Consider the following 23,219-nt stretch of genomic DNA (forward strand, 5'->3'; position numbering starts at 1 on the left):
TCTGTGACGCTCCAAGCGTCAGTGAGCTCTGCTCACGAGGGCAGCTGCCCCAGGACTGCTGGAGCGGAAACAGTGAAAACACGCGACGTCCTGGGTCAGGCCTCGGAGCCCTCGGGTCACCCCGGGGTCCCCCAACCAGCAGCAGCTGCACGGCGCACAGGGCTCTTCCGAGGCCTGCGGCGGCTGGGCGACTGCTCGCCCCCAGCCCAGCTCCCTGGGTCCCATTCACCCTGCTGCTGCCTCCAGGGTCCAGACTGGCCCTGTGGACGGGCCCTTCTCTGGCTCTTCGAGCCCTCTGTGAGGACGGACAGCCCCAGGCCAGTTGTGCTGGTGACCACGAAGGCACAGAGCGTGAGGAACGAGGGACGGTTGTGGCCCCCCAACGGCGCCCAGCAGCTGTCTGCGCTTCACTCTGCTGAGAGCCCACCGTGCGCCTGACGGCCAGCTCCTCTGACCTGCTGTCCCACTGGAAGTAGTGTCACACAACGCTATAAAAACCTTTAAGGAAATTCTTCTACTGACCACTTGGCGTTAGACCCTACGCACGAGGGTCCTCGGAGTCTCTCCCGGGCTCCTCCCGAGCGCTCACAACACCACCCCCACCCCTTGGGCGCTACGTGCTGGCCGGGCCTGGGGAGCCACGAGGCAGGCAGCGGGCATTTCTGGGCACTGCAGGACGCCGCCGTGGCCCCCAGCCCGCCCTTCGCGGGTGCCTGCGGCCCACNAGAAGGGCAGGGCTGGGGCAGGAGCCTGCCAGCACGCGGGCCTCTCCACGCAGGGCACACGGTGAGCGCGTGCGCCCCATAGCCCTCCTCCTTCCCCAAACTCGAGCCCCCCAGCCTGCGCCCTCAGCTCGTCCACCTGTACCACCCAGACCCCAGGGGGCTGTCCTCGCCCTCGAGGCTCAGCCCACCTGCCCCCCATGGCACCCTCCACAGGCTCCTTCCCCACCACACAGCGCCTCAGAGTTCTCCACTGTCCGCAAACTGCCTCCTAGTTCTAGGTCTCTCTTTAGTGGACAAATCACCCCAACACACACTCCCCACACTCTCCAAGCCCCCAGCGATACCCACACCCTGTGCCCTGGGTCCTAAATCTAGTCCCTTCTTGAAGGTAGCCCATCAAACAGCAGGTCCTACCCCTCAGCTCCTGAGTTGCTCCATGCCATCTCTGTCCCATGGCACCCTCCCTCCCTCCACGTACAGGGCCCCGGCTCCTCTCAGCGAGCCCTGCAGAGCTGCCCTCCTCCCTATGCTGCGACGCAGTGGACCTGACGCGGGTACACAGGTGTGTGACACAGGGGTCATCTCCCTTGTCCAGAGTGACGCACCAGGCTCCAGCCCACTGACCAATTCCCACACAGTCTGTGTTGCCAGGCACGTCCCTGAGGCCCAGGAAGAGCCGCTGTGCTCTGCTGCCCCCTGTGCTGGCCCTGCCTGCTGCACTGGAGCCACCATGGACCCAGGTGCTCTCAGGGATGACGTCTGAGCTGGGTCACCTGCCCTGGGCCCTGGGGATGCAGAGTGACACCCTGGCCTCTACCCACTAGATGCTGCATTCCCGCTGGCCCCAGGCGGCTGTGACGCCTGAGATGCCTCAGACACTGCCCCTGCCCCTGCCCCTGCAGTTGAGGCCTGCTGGCCAGGACGTCCTTAGCTTCACTCAGGTGGCTCCAGCGTGCACCTAGGGAGGGAAGACCACACGCACCCAGGGTCACGCAGCCTCACTCCTCGTAAAGGCATGAGGACAAGCCCTCTGGCTTGGGAGCCGAGGGGAGGGGGCAGTGGGGACAGCAGTGTCTCTGTGGGCTTCATGCCCAGCAGGACAGCCGGGCTGCAGGCCCTGCATGAGGCCTCCGCCACCCGGGCCAGGAGAAGCTGTCAGGAGGACACTACGCAGCCTCCCTTCCCCGCCATCACTTTCATGGTTAAGCTGGTCCCTCTCGAGGCGATGCGCGGTTTCTTTGTGGTCCAGTATTGGAAAGCTTTGCCCCCTTCGGGGCCTGCTACACGTGCACACTCATGCACCCCCTGCAGGATGCGTGTGCCCGTGACACGCAGCATTTTCACCATCGTTTCCAAGGGTGCTCGGAGTTCTACCTGGTTCATCTACCGCGACTCCGCGATACCTGGTACTGCAGGTGACTCAGCAATGCACTCCTCAGTGGTGCAAGTTACCTTCCACTCACTTCCTAAATGTGCATCCTCAGGATGGGTCCGCTAGGGACCCGCTGCTGTGAGACTTTGTGAGTCACATTTGTAGGTTGTTCCATTAAATTACCAAAGACCCCCCCACACCTGGGCCTGCTGAGCAGCCCAGGGGAGCCTTCTTCATGACAGGTGCCGAGCAGCCCAGGTAAGCCTCTTTCAGCAGAGGGCTCACTAATCTGGGGGCCTGGCACCCTGGGACACAACAGTGCTGCGCTGGGCTACAGCATTCTCTGTCCCAGCTTTGGAAAGAGACCCCCCACTTCAAACCATCCCCTGAGCCCACAGTGGCCTGTGCTCAGTGAGGGCAGAGCTGGGGCAGAGCCGTCTGGACTCTGCCTCCTGACCCCCACACATGGAACCCAGACAGGCTCCGTGTCCCAATAACCATCCCTGCCCCAACGACCCCACTGCCAGGGAGGTCCACGCTTATGAGGTAATAAATGCAGCACTGAGGACAACGCCTGGGGCCTGGGAAGGGTGCACTGAGGGGACGTGGACTGCTAGGAGCCACCCTCTCAGAGAATGAGGGTCCCCCTGTGCCTGAGGACAGGACATGCTCCTCTGCTGCTCCCTAGCACCCTCTTCAGGTCAAAGACAGCAGTGAACACAGAGAAGACAGCAACACCAGTCACAGCACAGGGACCCAGGGACCCAGGGGACCCAGGAGGACACAAAGGTGGGCCTGCTGGGCAGCTTGTGAAAAGCCTGCCAACCACGTCTTCAGACTTTCCCTCACTGGACAAATCTGAGCTCAATGGTGGGAGGACGTGCGTTCCCCTAGGGCAGCACCCCAGAAGGCCAAGGGCACGAGTCGTGCAGATGAGCAGACCACAGGCGGCCTTCCATTTCAGCCTTGGCTCGAACCTTGGAAACAGAGGCTCCAAGGAGGAGAGCTGCCCGCCGCCCACCTGCCCTGCCCTTTCTACACAGCCCACAGAGACAAGGTCGGGCTCAGCGGAACTCTGAGCTGGCAGGTATCTGCTACTGTTCTCGTCACCTTCCTTCACTCGGGTGCAGAAAAACAGTTAGAAGAGGACAGCGTCTCTTTCCTAGGCCTGACTGGCCAGTAGCAGAGTGAGACTGGCTTGTCTGCCTGCCCGGTGCGTGCAGAGCAGGGACATGAGGCTGAGGCCTGCCAGGCCCTGGGCACACCTGAGAAGGGGGCTTTGAGTCAGGAAGCAGCACGCTGGACATTCACCCGGAAGCTTCTGGAGGCTGCACCTGCCCCAGACAAGAATGCTCCAGGTGCGAAGGCCCAGAGAACACGGCCCCGCTGCCCTGCTCAGCCTGACGCAGCAAGGAAGGCGTCCTGGGCCCAGGCAGAGGGGACAGGCCACGGTCTCAAAGCAGAGTCTTCAAAACAGAAGAAACACACAGACAGACAAATGGGGAAGAGTGGCAGACACAGGAAGGACAGCCCGGCTGGGCAGCAGGGGCCACAGGGCTCAGAGACACGGCGGCTGGCCAGCACCCCGGCGAGGGCTCAAACGGAGGCGCGGACGGACAGCATGACCAACAAGAACAGGTGGGGTTGAGGGCTAACCTGGTAGATCTCTAAGCCGATTGCCACTGGTCCCCCCCTCTCCCGGGTTTGCTATGAGTCCTAGAGAGAGGGAGAACACAAAGCAACAGTGACCCTCCCTCCGGCTCCCTCTGGTCTGCCCACTACTTGGGCCTCCACTGGGGCAACTGGGAGAAGCAGGGCTCCCCCACCCAGTGGGGTGCAGCCAGGCAGGACAGGTGCCTGCTGGCCCTGCAGCGTGCTTCCCTCCTCACGGACATGCCTCTACGTTCACGCTTCATGGCTGCTGTGAGCACAGCCTGAGGTGTCCCGCCAGGGAGGCCGCCTCCCCAGCACAGGCTCCGCGGAGCACAGAGCTTCCAGCCTCTCACGACAATTACGCGGTTTCACTCTCCTTTTGGGGACTGGTAGACAGAGCAGGCTCAGAACCAAGTGATCTGGCAGGGAGGCAGCAAAGCCCTCTGCTGGGTGCCAGCAGGGACACAGGCGAGACAACGGGTGGAAAACTGTCCCACAGGCGCAGGGCCCTCTCTTCCCAAGCCCTGTCCCCACCTTCCCGTTTCTCTCGGGGGCCCTGCTCCACAGTGGCCTTAGACAGGGGTCCCAGGAGCACAGGAAAGGACACACATCCTCTCTGGCACGAGCACTTCTGACCTATCTCCAGAGTAAGTGGCGACTGCACCCAGGCAGAAGGAGCGGGAGGTCCAGCTGGCTGCTCGCTGCTCAGCACGGCCTCACTTCTGAGGCTCAGCCTCTGCCCTGCTGAGCACGGGCCACATGGGATGGGACAGCCCTGCGCAGCCTCACCTGTCCGGCAGTTGTGAAACTCCAGCGCGCTCTCCATGCGGAAGGTCTTCCCACAGGTGCCACAGCGGTACCGGTACTCGCCGTCCACCTGGTTGAGGAGACAAGTCAGAAAGGGAGGCCCGCACGTGGGCCCAGACCACTCCCTCCTGGGCTGGCTATGCCACAGCCCTTCTCTCCTACTCCACCTAGGGGCTGTCCAGCTGCCCTAGAGGGAGAACCATGCTGGGAAACCAAACTCCAAGCACCCACCACTCCTCCCCATGCCCCGCCGACATCTACCAGGCTGGGCAGCTGGTGGAGGCCAGGGCCGGAGGACAGGGTGCAGCAGGACTCCAGGAGGCTCAGCTCCTTACAGCCTGTTCCCCAGGCTACCAGTCCACCCACCTCGTTCCTGCTGTGCTTGTAGGAGACGTGCTGCTTCAGGCTCTCCTTGCGGCTGAACAGCTTTGCACATTCTTCACACTTAAACAGCTTGTCACCTGAGGAACCGAAGGAACCAGGTCACTGCTTCAGGCACTCACCAGGCAGGCCGCCTGCTCTGCTGACGGCCCAGGTGCGTGGGAAGCTCAGTGGCCCTGTGCGGCGGGACGCGGCCTGGCACTCACCGTGGGAGCGCACGTGCCTGCTCAGGTTGCTGCTGTTCTGGAAGACCTTGCTGCAGATGCCACACTGGTGCACCCGCTTGTGCTCCCCCAGCTGCCTCGCCAGCTTCCGCCGGATGCCGTGTCTGCTGGACAGAACCAGGCTCCTCTTGAGGGCGATGGTGCTGCTCTGATGGTGCGTGAACCTGCCCAGTCGAGACAGGTGGAGACTCAGCGCCCAGAGAGCACGAGTCCAGGTTGCCGTCACCTTGGAGGGGCCTCCCACCAACACCTGCCCGAGACCGAGACTGCCAGAGAGGAGGGCAGGGCCGCGCCACCGCAGCTCCAGGCAGCTCACAGGCAAGGCCTGGACCTCAGGCAGCACAGCCAGGTGCCCTGTGACAGACACACTTCCATCAGACAGCCCGGAGCTCGGGTGGAGCCTGGACTGTACCACCTGTGTTCCAGTGTCCCTCTTGGTCCTAGTCACAGGAGCCAGAGACGCAGAGATGGAGTGAGGCACTCCTCATCGGGGTGCTCTCATGCCTTACAGAGGAGGCGTGCCAACATGCGACATCATGGACAGACCTGCAGAACAGCAGGCTAGGTCCAGGGGACGACCACTGCAGGCTACTTATGTGGACCGGGCCACTGCGGGTGCCAGCAGCTGGGGAGACGGGAGTCACGTTGGATGGGGTCAGGGTTTCGTTGTGGGGGACAGGAGGTTCTGTAGATGGATGGCGGTGATGGCCACAGAACACCTGCACCTCCAGCTGAGCACTTAAAACGGCCAGAGGGGTGCGTTTCATGTCACGTGCACTTTGTCACCACAAAAAAAGCCTCAACTTCCCACAGTGGATGACCAGTAAGCTCCTGAGCTCCAGAACATTCTGATGCTTCCCAGGCATGCAGGGCTCTGAGGGCAGCTCGTGCCCACTCATGGGGCTCCCTGGGCGGGTAGCCACGGGGCGCTCCCCGCGAGGCTGCAGCGTCCAGGCAGGACTTACTTTGGCACCGTGCTGCCGTCGTGTGTGTGAGGAGCCAGCTTTCCCAAAACCAGCTCCACCATCCGCTCATCTGGAGTTGCGCTCACAGGCTCGTCTGGCGGGACCTCGGTGATGATCTCGGCCACTTGCTCTGTGCAAAGGGGACATGACAAGCCATGTCATTCCCTGGACGAGGACAAAGCCCGTCTATTCCAGGAGCGTGTGTTCTTTATGACAGCAGAGGGCTATAATGGTGGACCCATTTGTTGAACTTCAGAAAGGAAGAGAAGTAGGCTCACTCGGAGCCCCACGCTTGTGCCTTCCCAGTACAGAGAGACAGAACAGCTCCTGGACCCAGGGAGCTTCGTCATGGTGGCTCTGTTTTAAAGCTACATCGCTGTAACGTTACTTGCCTCTCCAACACATTCTGTACAGGTAATGGAATCTTTTAATTTATAAGCTAGTTCAGACAAATGTAGAACTTTTAGAATTAGATACACCACCTTGAGAATGTTCAAAAAGCAAGTAACCATTCTGTGAAAGAGTCAAATGTCAAATGCCCACAGTGACAGGCCCAGGCCAGGACAGGATGGATGAAACCTGGAAAGACCACGGCCACGTGCCGGCACACCTCTCCAGCCACGAGTGACACCCCAGTGGCACACCCCTCTGCCCCTTCCCATCTTCTCCACCCGCCCGGGAGAGCAAACTGTTCCTCCTCTGTCACTTCCCAACCAGCTGGGCCGGGCGGGGAGGACAGGGAGAGTGAAGACCACTCGCAGAGCTCCTCCAACTCCAGGACTTTCCTCGTTCACAAGAAACCCCGGGGCCGCCCAGAGAGTCAGAAGAAAGTCCAGTCCAGTGGTGTGGGTGGGAGGGGCTGGCCTCTGACCACATGCCCTGTCCTCAGGCATGAGGCCACTGGGGCTCTGCTGCAGCCAGCAGCTCGGGCAGAGGCCACGCGAGGACTGCAGGGCCGAGCTCTGTGGAGGCTGAACACACAGGAAGTGAGGCCTGCACGATGAGCTCCACCAGGGCTGGCCCCAGAGGCCACGCACAGGAGTGGGTGAGCAAACTGTGGGCATCTGCACAATGGGCCAGATGCTGGCAGTGCTCAGGAGACGGACACTGACAGACCTGATGGACAAGCCTCACGCCTGGACGCTCCTGTGAGAAGTTGGGAGTCCTGGCACGGGCAGCCTAATCCATGCCCAAGACCACAGGGGAGTGCTGGGAGGTGGGAGTGTCCTCTGTCCTGATGGCAGGACGGGTCACACGGTATGCTGGGTTGTCAGGCTCCATAACCCTTTTGTGTACGATGTGTCACGGGGAAACTGCATTTCACAGGGCTGAGGGGTCGGGGCGGGCTCCCACATGGCCTCTGTGTGGAGGGGAACAGGTGAGTGGTCCCAGGCCACCTGTCAGCCAGCATGGCTCTCACCTGCTGGCTCTTTGTCCTCCACGATGACCAGAGGCTGCTCCGGCTTTGATGCTTTGGGTTTTCTCCCCCTTCGAGGCTTTTTCTTCTGCTCTTTGGTGGCCCTGCTCTGGACGCTGGCACTCTCCGGCACTGCAGGGGGCTGCACCCGGGGCGGCTGAGGCTCCTTCTCTGGGGCTGCCTCATGCTGGCTGCCGGCAGGAAGGCCTTTCGCTTGCTCCAGGTGGCCCAGGAGATGCTCTGCAGGAGGGAGCAGCAGTTAGGAGCAGTGTGCCCGCCCTGCCCCGTCCTGTTCCCACAGTGGGCCCTCGGCACGGGAAACGAAGACCACACGCCACTGCACCCAACACAGCCAGGCCAAGCCTCCCTTCTCCGACGTGCCCGCGGCCGGAGCTTTTCAGACTCAGGAGGACTGTGGACTTGGGGTTTCAGAACTTCACAGCCTTTCAGATTTTGGATTTTCAGAGGAGGGATGCCCAATTTGTAAATCACGTGAGGAAGGCAGGGCAGGTTCACCACAAAGGCAGCTTTGCACACCATGAAAGCACATGCAGACACCGGCACAGAACACACGCACAGGGCGCCCTCTTATGTGATGCAATTACAGGTGACACCTCTAAGCTCATTTTTATTTTCTATTTATTTTAGTTTTATTTTCTTATTTTTATTTTTAGTTTTTCTGCAGTGAATAAGTGGTACTTACTAAAAAGGTAGCATCTGAAGAAGACGATTAAGAAAAACTCAACCCATAATAAAATTTTCTTTAAAAACACTACATCAAAGCAAAAGGGCTTTGCTCTGTTTTCAACTTGGGAAAGCCTGGGAGAGTGCAGTGGGCAGATCACAGAGAGCACAGGAAACGGCAGGCAGGAATGGCACTCAAGGCCAAGGCGGCCACCATGGCAAATGGAAGGCAAGTGGCTCAGAGGAGCTGAGCTGCCGGGCACAGAAAGGAGGAGGAGGGAGTGGCCAGGGGACGAGGGGACCGGGCACATGCAGAATGGAGGCCCCTCTGCAAACTCGTGCCAAAGATCAGTTCTTCCCATGGAAAACCTGAACTATTCACCATGGGCACAGGCTCAAGAGGCTATTTCTCCTCGTTGGTTCAGTATTTAGAGGAACCTTGCAGGAGAAGCAGCCCCCAAACCCAGGTCCAGTGTAGGAAAGACAACAAGAAAGACACAGCCAATGTCACACAGCCAACCAGCAGGACAAGTGGTCGACGCGCCCACCTGACTGAAAACACGGGGAGGCAGGTGCCCAGCAAGGGAAACGAGGCCTCTGCCCAACACACAGAGGGAGCTGACAGCCAGAGCGTGGACACACGCTGAATCAGAGGCACGCCGGGCTGTGGCCGTGGGACAGGCTCTTAGTGCACTCAGGGCCCAGGGGCTGGGAGACGCGAACTCAGGTCCATAAGACAGGCACTGTGGCACACCTATGATCTCAGTGACTCAGGAGGCTGAGGCAGGAGGATCATGGGTTCAAAGCCAACCTTAGCAACTTAGTGAGGCCCTAAGCAATTCAGTGAGACCATATCTTTAGATAAAATATGAAAAAGGGCTGAGGATGAAGCTCATTGTTAAGCACCTATGAGTTCCACATGGACTGGGAGACACAGGCTCAGTTGGCAGAGGGCCGGGGGCTGGGAGATGAGGGCTTCCTCTCCCCCTTGCACCCAGGTGTGGCAGGCATTTGTGACAACTTCTGGCCATCTGTCAGACACCTTTCCTGTGCTCTGCGACATCTCCCCATCTGTGCCCCACCTTCCCAGGAACCCCCTCCCGGACCTCTGCAGGTCTGCGGCCTGGCTCTGGGGCAGTGAGGAAGCAGCAGCCCCGGGACGTGTTTCCTGGCAGGTCGGAGCAGGCGTCTGCTGTCCAGGGGCTGCAGAGTTTGGCTGGAGCTCAGTGCCAGTGTGGGTGGCGGCGCCTGAGCCCAGGGGTCTGCTGCAACAGCCCTACGGCGGGCGTCTCTCCTTCTCACCCTTCCTGGGGATCCTGCTGCCTTAACGGCCTGGACCTGCCCCTTCCCATTCAAGCACCAGCAAGCGAGGTCTGTTGCTGGAGCAGCAGCCAGTGGGAAGGTGTCCTCCTGTCTGGACAGAGGCCCTCTTTTTCCAGTGGTCCATCCTCCAGCTTCCGGGGGTAAATGACATAGGGGTTCAAATTGAAACCCCTGCCCCGTGTGAAAATGCCCTTGTTCAAACCTAACCTGTAAGCAACACCTGGCTGGGAAAGCGTTTTCATCTGGGGCAAAGCAGGGTGACGCCATTTGGATTCTGTGTCATGTGTCATTTGCCCTCTCTGTCTCTCTCTTAGGCTCTTCTTCTAATCTCAAGTTTTCATTCATCAGGTGCCGCTGGCCCTTCCAGCGTGGAACCCAGTCCTCAGGCTCTGGGCATGTCCTCTGCCCTCCCCTTCCCCTGACCGCCCCTGGCCATGCAGGGCGGCTCAGGGTCCTCCAGCCTTCTCACCTCTTCTCCAGGGCGTGCTGTCTTCATGCCCTTCCTCCTGGAAGACTCCCCCATGCTGTCCTCTGCGACCACAGCTGTTCTCTCCTGTCACCTGCTCTCCTGAAGTCTGAGACAGCATGCTGCCCTGGCTTCCAGGTGCAGTGTCTGCCACTCACCGACTGCTACCTCTTGGGGTTCTGGACTTGGCTTGGTTTTCAGTTTCCTCAGAACAAGCCATTTTGAAGGGTGGTTTGGGGGTCTTCTCTTGCACTGGACTTTCTTCAATGTCCACAACACTCATGTTCCAGATGGGTGCATGGGGGCGTGGCTGGGCTTCCCTGCAGGATGGTTGGGGTGAGTGGCCATGTTGTGGGGGACAGCCATCTCTTCTTTCGGACTGGCCAGTTTCTCCCTAGGGATTCCCTCCCTGGAATGAACCCTGACCGCCCCTGTTCTGGGAGAAGGATTCTATTTTGGAGAAAGACATGAGGGAGAAGGCAAAGGGTCTCACATTTCAGGACTGAGACTTGCCGAGTCCCCGGGGCTCAGTTCCACTCCTGGTGTCCCCAGTCTTGTGTTCCTCTGTGCTGGTCCCTCCTGAAGGGGGACCCTTGGCCTTCTGCTGGGCCGACAGGGCAGTGATGCAGCTGAGGAATGGGGCAGCAAACCAAGGCCTGAGCACGCAGGCAGACTCCCAGCGACTGCCCTGTCCTCTCCTCCAGGCACGTGGCACTCCCAGCTGCCCACACTTCTGGAGCGCTGTGGCAGGAGTGGATGTGCTTCCTGGGTCCTGGCCAGTGTCAGTGGCTCCTGCTGGCTTGGTAGACGTCACCGTCCCACCTGCTGGCTTCCAGGCTGGCCTGCTGCCTCACGCTCCCCACTCTGTATAGACCCGTCATTCCCACAGGATTCCAGAGGGCACTCAATCAGTGCACCCACCGATGCTCCCCACCCAGCCAGGGCCTCGGTGGACTCCTGAGGCATGAGCAGGCTCTGTGGCACCCAGGACAGCTGGCCCCTCAGGGGAAAGGACGAGAGCATCTACTTCCCCAGTTAACAACTGCTCCTGGGTCCTGGCCCTCTGCACAGTGGCCTGCAGCGCACAAGCCAACTGCCTGAAGTCACGCTTCCTCCAAGTTCAGCGAAGGAGAAACACAGAAGTTCAAGTTCAAAGTTGGTTTGGAAGTTAACCAACCTCCAGGGCCCTGAAGCTGTAAAATTGAGCCTCCTCATGTCAGACAGGTGAGCCTCCCAGACACTGCCCCGCGGAAGGCAGCTTTGGCACGGTGTGGCCATGCGCCATGTGGCACCGTGGAGTCCTCGTGCTCCCTGTGACAAGAAGGCAGCACTGCTGGTGCAAATGCATGGTCCATCCTCTGCAGACTGGCTCACCACAGGCTTGGACCTGTCCTCAGTGCCAGTCCACGGTGACACAGGGCCCTCCACCCTCAGCTCCTGGGCCATCAGGTTGTCCACAGGACACCCCAAGAGAGGCTGCAGCAGAAAGGAAAGCCTGTGATCCTGTGGGGGGTTCTGTAGGGTAGGCTGAGGTCAGCAGGGGCCAGGGGCAGGCTGGGCTGCCGCACGACCTGGCAGGTCATTGTCCACTCTGGCCTCAGTATGCTCATCTCAAATGGGTGCCGAGCCATTCAGAGGCTGTTGGAGACCTCAGTCAATGCGTGCTGGTAGAACTCTACCGCCAAAGTGGGGGCATAAAACAAGAAGTGCTCATGAACTGAGTGACCACATGCCACTCAGGTGCGCTGCCCCTGCTTGTTAGAGTCCCTGCAGCTGGACCTTGTCCATCTCAGATGGCACTCCTAGGAAGCTCAGAAGCAGCTCGCTGCTCCCACCTTGCAACAAACACAGAGGCTTCTCACTGCCCGAGTGTGCGATACACCCTGGCCAGGGTCAGAAGGCCATCCCAGGACACAGGACCAGGGCACCAAAGCCAGCAGCATCTGTCTCTAAGAGATGGCCACTAAAGAGTGGCCCCTTCCAGTCTGGGAGGAAGCCCCTCACAGGTTCCAGCACGTCCCAACCGCAGGTGATGGAGCAGGGGTCATCCTGCACCCCCAGTCCAGCAGCTGCCTGGGCCACGTCCTCACAATCACCTCCGAGGCCCCGCCTCTGAGCACGTCCCACAGAGAATACAAGGTCCTGAGAGTCCCCGGGAGGCAAGAGGAAAAGTCCTCCCCAAGCAGAAGAGTGAAGACGACCCTGCGCAAGCCCAGCCATCCTGTGGACAGGGCTCTAACCCATCCTGTCCCCGGCCGGCCACTAGACGGGTAAGGCAGCCTGAGCAGACAAGCACCCTGCAGAGGAAGCAGCAGGGCAGGGACAGCAGGGGGGCCCATGCCCACCTCAAGCCCCTCAGCAGGCGGCTGTGTGGCCATGACAGTGGGGGGCTGGCCGGCCCTGAGGAGGGAACACGGGGCAGACAGGACAGAGCTGGGACAGGCCGGGAGCCACGGGGAAGAGGTAGTGTGCATGGGGGGGGGGGCCGACGCGGCCCCCCCACTGGCGGCCGTCCCCCACCCGCCAGCGGCTGCCCTTACCGTTGAGGAGCTGCAGCTCGAGGAAGGCGCTGGAGCACACCTTGCAAGCCCACGGGCTGCGCTCCGACTCCACGGGGCCGCTGTGCTCGGGGGTGCCTACAGCTGAGACAGAGGAGCAGAGGTGAGCGGCCAGGGTCCACGGAGCCCCAGCTGGGAGAACAGACCCTGGCGGGTGACAATGACAGTGACGTGCCAGCAGCAGCAGCCCAGGCTGCAGTCTCAAGTCTCAGCTTCGTGCACACAGACCCTGTTTCACAGGTGAGGAACCAGAGAGCAGAGGCGGTGTCACAGCCACCCTCTGCAGGGGCCAAAGCCGGTGGGACCAGGCGCACCCCTTATAAGGCCTCAGGAAGAAAGTGAGCAGTGGGTGCACTTGCGTCCCAGCTCCCCAGAATGGGGCACTCTCAGGGCAGCCCCAGGACAACCACAGGCCTCTCCTGACTCCTCTGCCGTGTGCCAGGCCACATTCCACGAAACCTTTGCCACGCCAGCCAGCAGGACACACAGCCGTCCCCAGCCAGCAGGACACAATACTGTCCCATGTGGCTGCTTATGTCACGCCATGGCTGTGCTAAAAACGACCATTCTCAAGTGAGACTCCCTTCACTTTAGAGTAAGAAGGAGAGTTGGCGTCCACCCCTGGCGGGCAGCCACTCCTCACGATGACAACAGGTACCCTGAGCTCCCTTGGGCAGGGGTCCTGAGAGCCGTAGGAGACCACTGCTTTGCAGGTCAGAATGTCCAATTCCCATAATCTCACACGGTCTCTTAAAGTTACATGACGAGGTCCCACGCCCACAATGTGGGGAGGACAACCTGGAATCCCACCCACCCTGCTTCTGGGGTGGAGATGCGCCAGACCTGACCAGCACCACAACCGTGGATCTGCTTCTCCAGCAGACACACGGGGCAGACAGGGTACTTGCATGGCACCTGCCGAGTCTTTCCTTGCACATACAAACTTGTACACACACCTGTGTACCTATGCATCTATGCACAACACTAAAACATGCTTGTGTATGCACCAACACACAGACACACACCTAAGCACCCCTGCACACCTAAGATGCACACACCTATGCACCTACACACAAAGACACGCTCATGCCTAGGCACCCCTGCACAGATGTGCACATGTCTGTGTACCACGCACACCTAAGATGCACCCACACTAAGACACATGCCTAGGCATGGCACTCACACCTGCACACATGTGCACGTGCACACACACAGTCCCCGAGGCAGGGTGCAGGCTGCTACTTGGGGCAGAGCAGCAAGACTGCAGCTGGATTTGGGGTTCCGGTAGGGGTTCCTTTACCTATTACACTGACCTTGAGCCCGTTCCTGAACCACTCTGACCTCAGGGATAAATTCCCCACACAGCACTGGGGGGGATAAGTCACCATGGGAGGCCAAGCGCATGGCCATTGTCCCCTATCCTATCCTATCCAAGAGCCCCAATTTACCTGGAGGGGCTGAGGTGGCACTCCTCACCAGCAAGAATCCCAAGGAGCGGAAGCTTCCACCTGCCTGTCACCTGAGCTCAGCAAGCAGGTCCACAGACCCACTGTGCAGGCCTCGCTGTGTGAGCTACCCTCTGTCTACCCACCCGCCTGGCCCGCCCCACCCACAGGAGCTGGGAGACGGTCACGGGACCCACCGTGGACGCTGGAGCAGGCCTGCTTCAGCATGGGCTTGTCCATCTTCTTGGCGTAGAAGGCTGCATACCACACGCGCAACTCAGCGCCAGCAGGGATGTCCCGCGAGGTGGTGAAGTACACGTCACTGCCGTGCTGGAAGGCCGTCAGGTTCTGGTGCCCGGGCTCCACTGCCGGCCGCACCAGCATCATCCAGTTGCAGTCATCCTCGTTGGAGGTGTCGAAGCACACAGGGTGGCCGTCCTGCTGGAACACCTGGGGTGCGGCCAGGAGCGGGGTCTCAGGGGCCCGCCTGGTGCATCGTGCCCAAGGCCTAGGGGCCCCACGGGACCTGTGCAGGGTCCTAGGTGTGCAGTCAAAGGGAGACCGCATGGAAGGGGCGGATGGGTGGCCATAGGCAAAGGAAGCAGGAGACACAGTGGGCGGCCCCTGTGTCATCAGGATACCCGAGTTCTACCTGTGACCCGAGGGGACCTCCTGCTCAGGGCCCGGGTCTGAAAGAGCCCACAGCCTGGTGAGCAGATGCAGGCCGGGCAGGGAAACCCACGTGCTCTGGTTCCAGTCAATCCCACAGGGGCAGGGCCCCTACGTTCTAGTTGACCATGGTCCCTCACTGAGGGAGACCCCGCCCCTCGCCTGAGCTTTTCCTGCAAATCCATACAACATCCCCCGGCTGTTTCCAAGGTCTGGAATCACTGGACTCAGCAGCCCCCGCTGGCCGTGCCCTCAGGAACGGTCACAAGCCCTCAATCCTGAAACTCTGCAGCAGCTTCACCTTCAGGGGAAATGCGGATTCCTTCTCCCACTTGGCCACCCTCCTGGACTCGAAGGGGCCAAACTGTGTCCGCTTGACCAGCTGCGTGACGGCGAACACGCCTTCTGCCCCATCTTCCAGACGTCGGATCTCCAGGTTGGAAGGCAGGGAAGACCTGGAAGTGAGAGGACATGACTCCTGGGAGGCTCTGCCTACCTGCCCCCTGAGCAGCAGCAGAGCTCAGGGACTGGGAGCTCCTCCCTGACCACCACCAGGTGCTGAGGTGACTCTCCAGATAGCAGCAGGAGAGCTCTCCTCAGCTGCTCCACAGCACGCGGCCAGATCATAATGACCCCCAGGCCTGGTCACCCAGAGACCACCTCCAGGCCAGGCAGATGTGCCTGTGCCCACGATGTTTACCAAAGGACATGGTTAAGAACCCCACAAAAGACAGGGAGCCCAATTAAGATGGGTTGTTGCCTTCAAGGGCGGGAGGAAGAACTTAAAGGGGTCGGGCATGCCAAGGACCAGAATAGGGTACCAAGAGGTCGGGCCGCTGTCTCACTGAAGATGTGGCCTTTTTCCCACCATGTTTTTTACTGGTGCATCATAGCTGTACAAGGTGGCGGGATCTGCTGTTACGCATGGGTACATGCACACCACAGAACAGTACTCTTCCTGAGCACTGAAGTGGCCTTTTCAATTAACCAAGAAGGTCAAGGCAGGGCTGGAGGAGAAGACCACATGAACTGGGGCTTTGGCATGGGACAAGGGTTGGACCAAGATGTGGCCAAAAGCACAAGTGGAGAGAAGCACAGACCCCGTGGGGGCAAGCGGGGGCTGGGCTGGTATGAGGAGCCCAGCACCGGGGCTCTGACTGTGTGGCCAGTGTCCCCCCTGGATGCTCCTGGACAACGGGCAATGCCCTGAGGGTTTGGGAAAGAGGAGAGTTGATCAGCTCTCTGCTTTGGGCAAAAAATATTCACTTCTTTGTTTTGAATACACTAAGTCTGTCTGAAGCAAAACAAATAAGTGGGCTGGGGTGGGGCAGCTGGGGGCTTCCAGAAACTGCACTGACGTGCCAACAGCCATTGTTTCAGCCTCACCTGTGCCTGGCACCATCACAGGTGAGACCACAAGCCCACAGCCTAGCCGTACCTTCTCTACATTTCAGAGATGACTGAGTCTTGGGAAGGAACACACCATGCCCAAGTTCACAGGGCTACACGTGGCAGACCTGGCATGGCCTCCCTTGCCCTGGCCCCAGGGGCACGGCCTGCACAGTGAGGGATGGGGAGCAGCTGTGGCCGCAGACACCTCCACACACCTGCAGGTGCTTTTCCAGGGGCTGCGGTGGCCTGGCCTCATTGCCTGGCCTCCCTGCCTGGGCTGCCACCCAGCCACCTTGCCTGTGGTGTGCACCTGTCAATGGGCAGGTCTGGATCCAGAACCCGGGGGAAACCCCAGAAGCAGACCCACAGCTTGGCCACTGCTGCTCAGGGCGTAAAGAATGCAGCCCGCCCAGAGGTGGCCCGGCCCCCAGAACATCCCACTGCGTGGGACATGGCCTCTACCTCCTGCGCTCGCCCAGCACCCTACTCACACTCGCACAGGCCTCACTCCTCTGGCTCCCCACTCCTGTCTATAGACACCCGCCCCACAGAGGACCCGCCACAGACAGGGCTATGAGGCAACTCAAAGCCATCACTCACCTTGCCCTGCTCAGCACGAAGGAGTCCTTGACCATGACCACTGGGCCCAGCTCAGGACACTCGGAGTCATGGTACTGGCTACAGTCTTCACACCCTGCAAACAGACACGGAGTGTCGGAGGGCACAGTGCACAGGGAGGGAGACACCCGAAGCCACAAGCCCAGGACGCAGGGACCCTGCAGAGCACGGCTCCCCTTTGCAATCCCCAAACAGAGCCTACACAGACACCACGCCCCTCCCCGGAAGAGCTCCAGCTCTGCATCCCAGTCCCACACCACCTCTGTGGAGGCCAAGACCAGGACCTTCCCAAGGGCAGGATGCCAGAAAGTCCTGAGGATGGTGGGAGGCCGGGCAAGCACCGGCCTGCCTGTCAACCCAACATGCGTCCCTGTCTCTAAACCCTGGACTCTGTTTTTGAATCGAGGGCTACCCTGCAACGCGACCCTGCCAGGAGTCCTGAGGACGATGACCCTGGACACCCCACCCGGGCAGGGCACTGCTGCGCAGTGAGCCACGTCCTCCAAGCAGTTTAAAAGGAAAAGACTTCGTGTCCGGCCCTCTGTGTTCCTGGCCCACATGGGTCTGCGAGTCACTTACAGATGAACATGATCTCTTCGCTGCCATCTTCCGCCATCTTCACACCTGTCAGGACACAAGAGAACCAATTACTGATGGGCTCCCCCACCCAGCGTTTTTGGTTTTGTTTTTTTTTGGTTTCATGGATTGAACCCAGGGGCACTGGACCACTGAGCCCCATCCCAGCCCTATTTTGTACTTTATTTAGAGACAGGGTCTCACTGAGCTGCTTAGCAGCTTACTGAGTTCCTGAGGCTGGCTTCGAACTCGCAACCCTCCCGTCTCACCTCCCAAGCCACTGGGATTACAGGCCTGTGCCACTGTGCCCAGCCAGAAGAGCGTTTTTAAACACAGAGCCCAGCAAGGCCTCCCCTGACCCATGCAGGGACGTCTGTGTGCTGCAAGGAACAGCGGGTAGCACCACTCAGGGGAGGTCTCTGGGACACTTCCTCACTAAAAAATCACTGTTTTTAATGAACCCAGAGGATGGGAAGGGCCTTGTGACTAGGAGTCCTCGTGACTCGGACTCCACCTCATCACCTTAGGCCTCAGTGTCCACTGGTGACACAGACACCAGCTGCCAGCCTTCACACTGCCCCTCCTCCGTCCTCCATCCCAGGAGCAGTTATGTCTAATGCGGCTGGTTTCCCTGTCTCTCCTTGTGCCTCGTGTCCCATAAACTCCCTACACATGACATCGCGGAGGCTCTCCTGCTCCACGCAGACCTTGGTCAAATCTGGCCCCTTCTGTTTCCCACCTATCCTTTGGGGGCCACCTTAAAACCACCTCCATGCTGGGCAGCGGGGCGCAGGGCCCCCGCCCCCGCATGGCCTTGCACCCCTCCCGCCTTCCCTCTGGGCCTCTGCTGGGCCTCTTATCAGGAGAGTGTGCATGCTGGTTCCCGATGCTGACCCCACTCTCCCTCCGCCCACCGGCCCCAGCAGCTGGGAGACTGAAAAGCAGGCAACACGCAGCCCAGATGCACATTTGGGTTCACCGAGCACGCGTGTGGTCATGGACGGAGCAGAGCAGAAAGCTCCATGATGAGAGGGGTCAGCTACACGGACACGAGGCTGAGGAGGTGGGCTGCCAGGTCTCCTGTAAGCAGCCAGGGACAGCCACGGCGTACCTCCCATCACTGCACAGGGCCCCTGAGCACGTGCACACCGACACTGAGCTGTGAAGCATGAGCACCGCTGGCTGGAACCACGCCTTTAACACGCGTTTTAGGGGACATTAAGATCCAAGCCATGACAGACAAGGAGGCAGATGCGCGGGGTGGGCTGGGGGCTGCTCTGACGGCGGCTCCTGTGGCACTGGGCCTAAGGACCTACACACCTGCCACAGGACCCCTCCCCTCCCCTCCGCTCTGCCTGGGTCAGGAGCGTCTGTAACGGGAACACCAGGTCTCGGGAGGCCACCCAGGGCTGCAGTCAGACCCCAGCAGGGCACAGAGCCTGAGGATGTGAGAACCGGAGCAGAGAGAGCAGGGACTCGTTCCCGCGGAGTCCACCGAGGCCGGCTGGCCGCCTCTTTCTGGGGCAGCAGCTGCCTCTGACCTGCACCTCAGACAGCCCCGCCCTCCATGTGCCCCGTAGAGCTGCAGGGAGAGGACACCTGGCTGAGGTGCTGGAGGAGAAGTTTCAAGACACAGCAGGAGGGCGGGCGCTTCTCACATGGCGCTCATCGAACAGCTTTGGGGACAACACTCTCAGTAACCTGGTCCCCAAAGGGTGGCCTCTCTGAACAGCTCTTCACAGCCCAAGACAGAGACCACAGCCTCCCCGGGCAGCGTGCAGGGACAGCACATCTGCCTTCAGGAAAATGGCACCCTCCCCTGCCCAACACGTGCCGATGGAGAAGGGGGAGTCCAGTCCCGCATCTGGCCCACAAGCCCCCCACAGTGAGGTCACAGGATGCTCTGGTGCACACAAAAGGGAGGAAAATAGATGGAAAGCATGAGCGTCTGTCGTCTGACCACCAGTCCTGCCTCCCCAGCTGTGCTCAGTGTGGACCCCGAACCAGGAGGCAGCAGGACCAGTGTGGCCTGGAATTTCCTGGAAATGTAAACCCTGACCCCACCCAGAACTTCGATGGGACTCCGTGGGGCCAGCAAGGGCTCCCACGGCCCCTAGGGGAGACCCCCACAGCCCAGGCCTAAAGTGCGCTGCACCAGGACAGGCCAGGACACCAGGGCCTCCCTTGGTGTGGCAGGAAGAGTGGACCTCAAGCAAATGTCCTGTGTGACTACTCACACCGGAGCTTCCGTGGCAGCCACAGTGGTGACAGGCCTAGAGACACGAAGGGAGGGATCACTAAGGGAAGAAGCAAGCAAACCATCTTCAAAAACATGCGCAGCACAGTTCTGAAAGAGGAGATAGGTCAGCAGGTAAGCAGAGAGGACTTCTGCGGCCATTCTGAGAGGCCACTTCAGACCCCAGTCCCGAGGGTGCTGCATACCTGTAGGCCAAGGTCAAGATCTGAGAGACTCTGCTCAGGATGACAGCCTCTGAACATAACCGGGCAGAGGGCACTTCCCAGGCACACTGACTATCAAGCTGAGGAGCCATAGTCCACAGCTGGGCTCTGGGGTCCTGCTGTAAGGGGACTGGCGGCCAGAGCCCAGGAACACCTGCTACCGCCGCGTGCTAGAAGTGAAGCACCTGAGCTGGCCATGGCCCCCCTCAGCCTGTCTCCTCCTCTGTACCACGAGAGGCTAACTGGACTCTCTGCGTGCCTTGGACCTGCTTAAACTCTAGGCCATCAGGGCCACAAGTGTCCTCCGACTCCTCCTCCCCTACTCCCTCCTCCTCCAGCGCTGCCACACCTGGGTCGACCTAACCACTGTGGCAGTCCAGTGCAGACAGCACACTTGCAACACTGCGGGCCCAGGGCAAATCCAGCTGTCGCCTGCCGCCCCCCACAAAGCTGGAACTCGGGATCCTGGCATGGGCCATTCTGTAGCTTCCCTCTTCCTGACCCCACTCCCCGGCACACAGTGCCCTCTTCTCGCCAAAGGAAGGGGCTCCCTTCTGGGCCGCCCCGGCCCTGCGCTGCTCTCGGCCGGGGTTCACCTTTTCTTCTCCGGCCTTCTCGTCAGCTTCAGAGGATGGAGCTGTATGAGCCACACCTTCCTTCCCGGCCAGAGCCACACGCCAGGAGGGCAGACCCAACTGCCGGGGGCGTGGCAGGCCTGGTACAGGTTCCCAGGCCGCAGGTCAGGCGCTGCTCTGCCCACAGACGTCTCCACACACCACTTACTTGGCCTCTGCTTCCCCACCTGGCCCTGCCACCATGGTGGCCCAGGAGAGCAGAGTGGGCCCTCTAGAGTCCTGTTGCACATGTCCTAGACTACAGCGGGCACCAGACAGTGGGCCTCTGCCGCAGTCAGGGACTGAGCACTGCATCTGCTCAAGGTGTGGACTCCTCGCTGGGCCTGCAGACACCCAGCGCACAGCCCAAGGTGCCTTCCTTTTGTATCTGTCCTCCCACATCAAACTGCGGGGCGGAGCCTGCTCAGCTCTGCACACAGATGCGGTCACCACTACGGAGGTCCATCTAAAACCTGGCATTGCAGGTGGACTGACCCTAAGTGATGACCTAACTGACCTTGTCCCCCTTCAAGATGCGGACACCAAGGGAACAGCAGCTACCATATGGTCAAGAGGAAGAGTGAGTCCTGCGGGCAGGTCGCCCCCGAGGGGAACTGGGGGCTCCTGGGGCAATAACGATGTCAGCACCTCACAGCATTGGGAGATGTTGACGAGCCAGACCCCAGTTTGACGAGACTGCTTCTCAGGCATCCATCCCCCTATGGTTCTTGGTGACTTGACACTCAACTGAATGCGGCTGGGGATGCTTGGTCCCCTGTCGTCCCAGTATGTCAATCCCTGTCCCGCCCCCAGACCCACAGGCAGATCTCCAGCCTACTCTCTGGCTGTCCTGTGGCCTCTGCTGCTGCCCCTTAGCCAGCGTCTGTTCACGGGACGCACGAACTTGCATGCGCACCTGGCATCCCCCCAGGTCTGGTAAGTCAGAGTGTGGGACGCGTGACTCTGAAAACCTCTGGGCATCAACACGTGGGCCACACGTCTCCAGCCCGCCTCTGAAGTCTGCTGCTTGTTTCGGGCTGGCTTGGTTCTGGTGCATAGTTCTGCTTGCTGTTTTGTGTGCATGTGCGATGACGCTCTGCTGCACAGGGAAGCCGCAGTACTGGGTGTGCTTAGCTGTCTCCTGCGGGCCCTGTGTCCTGTGCCGGCTGGCGGGCCTGGGTGGGTCTGGACGTTGTGCCTGTGTGCAGAGGCCCTGCAGATGCTGTGGAGCAGGGGCAGCAGGGCCGCCTTCCCACATCCTCCGCAGCTTCCTAGCTGTTGGCCTGTTCCTGCCCACTGTCTCCTTTCCTGGGTCCACTCCCTGGATCTGGCGACATTCTCCCTGGAGCTTCCCTGGCTGACAGGGACCTGGAGGTCCATCTTCTGGATGTCCCCACAGCCACCAGTCTGATTTCTTTGCAGCTGGCAGAGGCCCCAGGTGCCACTCCACCACAGCACCCTGGAAGGTCGGCCTCAGCGTCACGCTGGGCAGCCCTGGGGCAGCCCTCTCCGCCTGGCACTGTGTCCCGAGCCCTGAGGTTTCTGTCACTATTTCTTCTCTGTTCTCTTTCTGAACCTCTTGGCTTCCCCCAAAAGGACATCTGCGTTCTCATTTTCACTTCTGGTTCTTTAAGAGGAATTTCTGGGCCAAGAGGAGAGAAAGGCGCGCGCCCTACCATCTCCACATGGTCAGAGGCAGAGTGGACCCTCACCTGGGTCAGCACCCAACCCGCCAGGTCTGCATTGAGCAGCCTGGTCAGCAGGGCTGCGGCGGGCTTGTTGCCCAACAGTGCTGGAGTAGCAGGTTTTGCTCACTCTACAGCCACCAGCAGCATAACTAATGAGTCCATTAAACCCACAAAATTACAAATTCACACATTTACACTTACAAAGAGCAAAGACCTGAGTTACAATACCTGTGCACACCCTTCTCAAAGGCAGGTCCCTGGTGCAGGTGTCCTTCCTCCCCAGAGTGGTGGGAGCGAGAACCCAAATGGTCCCACTGGGCAAGTCAGTGGCTGACAGCGCTGTTGCACCTGAGCCGTGTCGTTCGTCCGAGGTGGAGGTTTCCGATGCTTGGGCAAGGTGACCTGTGACCTGAAGCCCAGACTGCTGCACCACCAACAGGCCAAGCAGAGCCAGGACAGACAGCGCACACCAGGCAGAGAGGAGCAGGGCCTCTGAGAATCCACCTCCACTCGAGTTTGTGGCAACGGGAAGCTGAGGGCCACTGGAGCTCATCCACCCCACAGACCTGGGACACCCAGGATGCAGCGCCTGACAGACTGCAAAAGCAGGTTCTCTCTCACATACTCTCACCATGCAAGAGGGAGAGAAAGGCGTGCACCCTACCATCTTCACATGGACGGAGGAGGCCTCATGGAGGCCTCAGTGGACGCCAGCACCGTGATCTCGAGCTTCCAGCCTCCAGAGTGCTAAGGTTTAATTTCTTTTCTTTATAATTTACTTAGTCGGTCGTATTCTGGGATAGCAGCAGAAAACAGGCTAAGGCAGAAACTGCCCTCCATCTGTCAAACTCCTATTCAGTTCTTAAAGCCCAACCCAAATGCCCCTCCTGCCCAAAGTCCTCTTGGCTACGACTGCCACACGACACACCACACCTCTCCCTACAGCACCCAAGACACTCAGAGCCCAGCACTAGCACACACTGTGTGCCTGCAGGTCCCTTCCCCCACGCAAATCTCCGTTTCTCTGTCCCTTCTACTGCTGAAGTCCTCCTAGAGGACTGGCCCACTTCACCCCTCCTTTGGCATGTGAGTGGGCTGCCTCTGGCTCCACCAGACCCCTGCCCGTGTCTGTCCCTCCTCCAGTGACTCCCGGCAGGGAGGCCCCGGCCCCCCTGGATATCC

General features: G+C 60.1%; 1 protein-coding gene across 1 annotated transcript in view; it reads right to left on the reverse strand.

The window, feature by feature from the left end:
- Prdm15 (PR/SET domain 15) overlaps window positions 1-22,971 on the reverse strand; it is a 42,005-nt gene extending 19,034 nt beyond the window's left edge. The window contains exons 1-13 of the mRNA XM_015478354.2: window positions 22,266-22,971; window positions 17,279-17,323; window positions 16,682-16,775; window positions 14,991-15,144; window positions 14,218-14,470; window positions 12,558-12,659; window positions 7,548-7,784; window positions 6,128-6,257; window positions 5,145-5,326; window positions 4,924-5,018; window positions 4,540-4,627; window positions 3,754-3,813; window positions 604-713 (exon numbers count right to left, since the gene is read on the reverse strand). Of these exons, the coding sequence (XP_015333840.1) occupies window positions 604-713; window positions 3,754-3,813; window positions 4,540-4,627; window positions 4,924-5,018; window positions 5,145-5,326; window positions 6,128-6,257; window positions 7,548-7,784; window positions 12,558-12,659; window positions 14,218-14,470; window positions 14,991-15,144; window positions 16,682-16,775; window positions 17,279-17,323; window positions 22,266-22,704 (1,989 nt within the window). The 5' untranslated portion in view covers window positions 22,705-22,971. The remainder of the gene's footprint in view (window positions 1-603; window positions 714-3,753; window positions 3,814-4,539; window positions 4,628-4,923; window positions 5,019-5,144; window positions 5,327-6,127; window positions 6,258-7,547; window positions 7,785-12,557; window positions 12,660-14,217; window positions 14,471-14,990; window positions 15,145-16,681; window positions 16,776-17,278; window positions 17,324-22,265) is intronic.
- Between the last annotated feature and the right edge of the window lie 248 nt (window positions 22,972-23,219).

The sequence above is a fragment of the Marmota marmota genome, unplaced genomic scaffold, assembly GCF_001458135.2.
Source record: "Marmota marmota marmota unplaced genomic scaffold, marMar, whole genome shotgun sequence".
NCBI classification, from domain to species: Eukaryota; Metazoa; Chordata; class Mammalia; order Rodentia; family Sciuridae; genus Marmota; species Marmota marmota.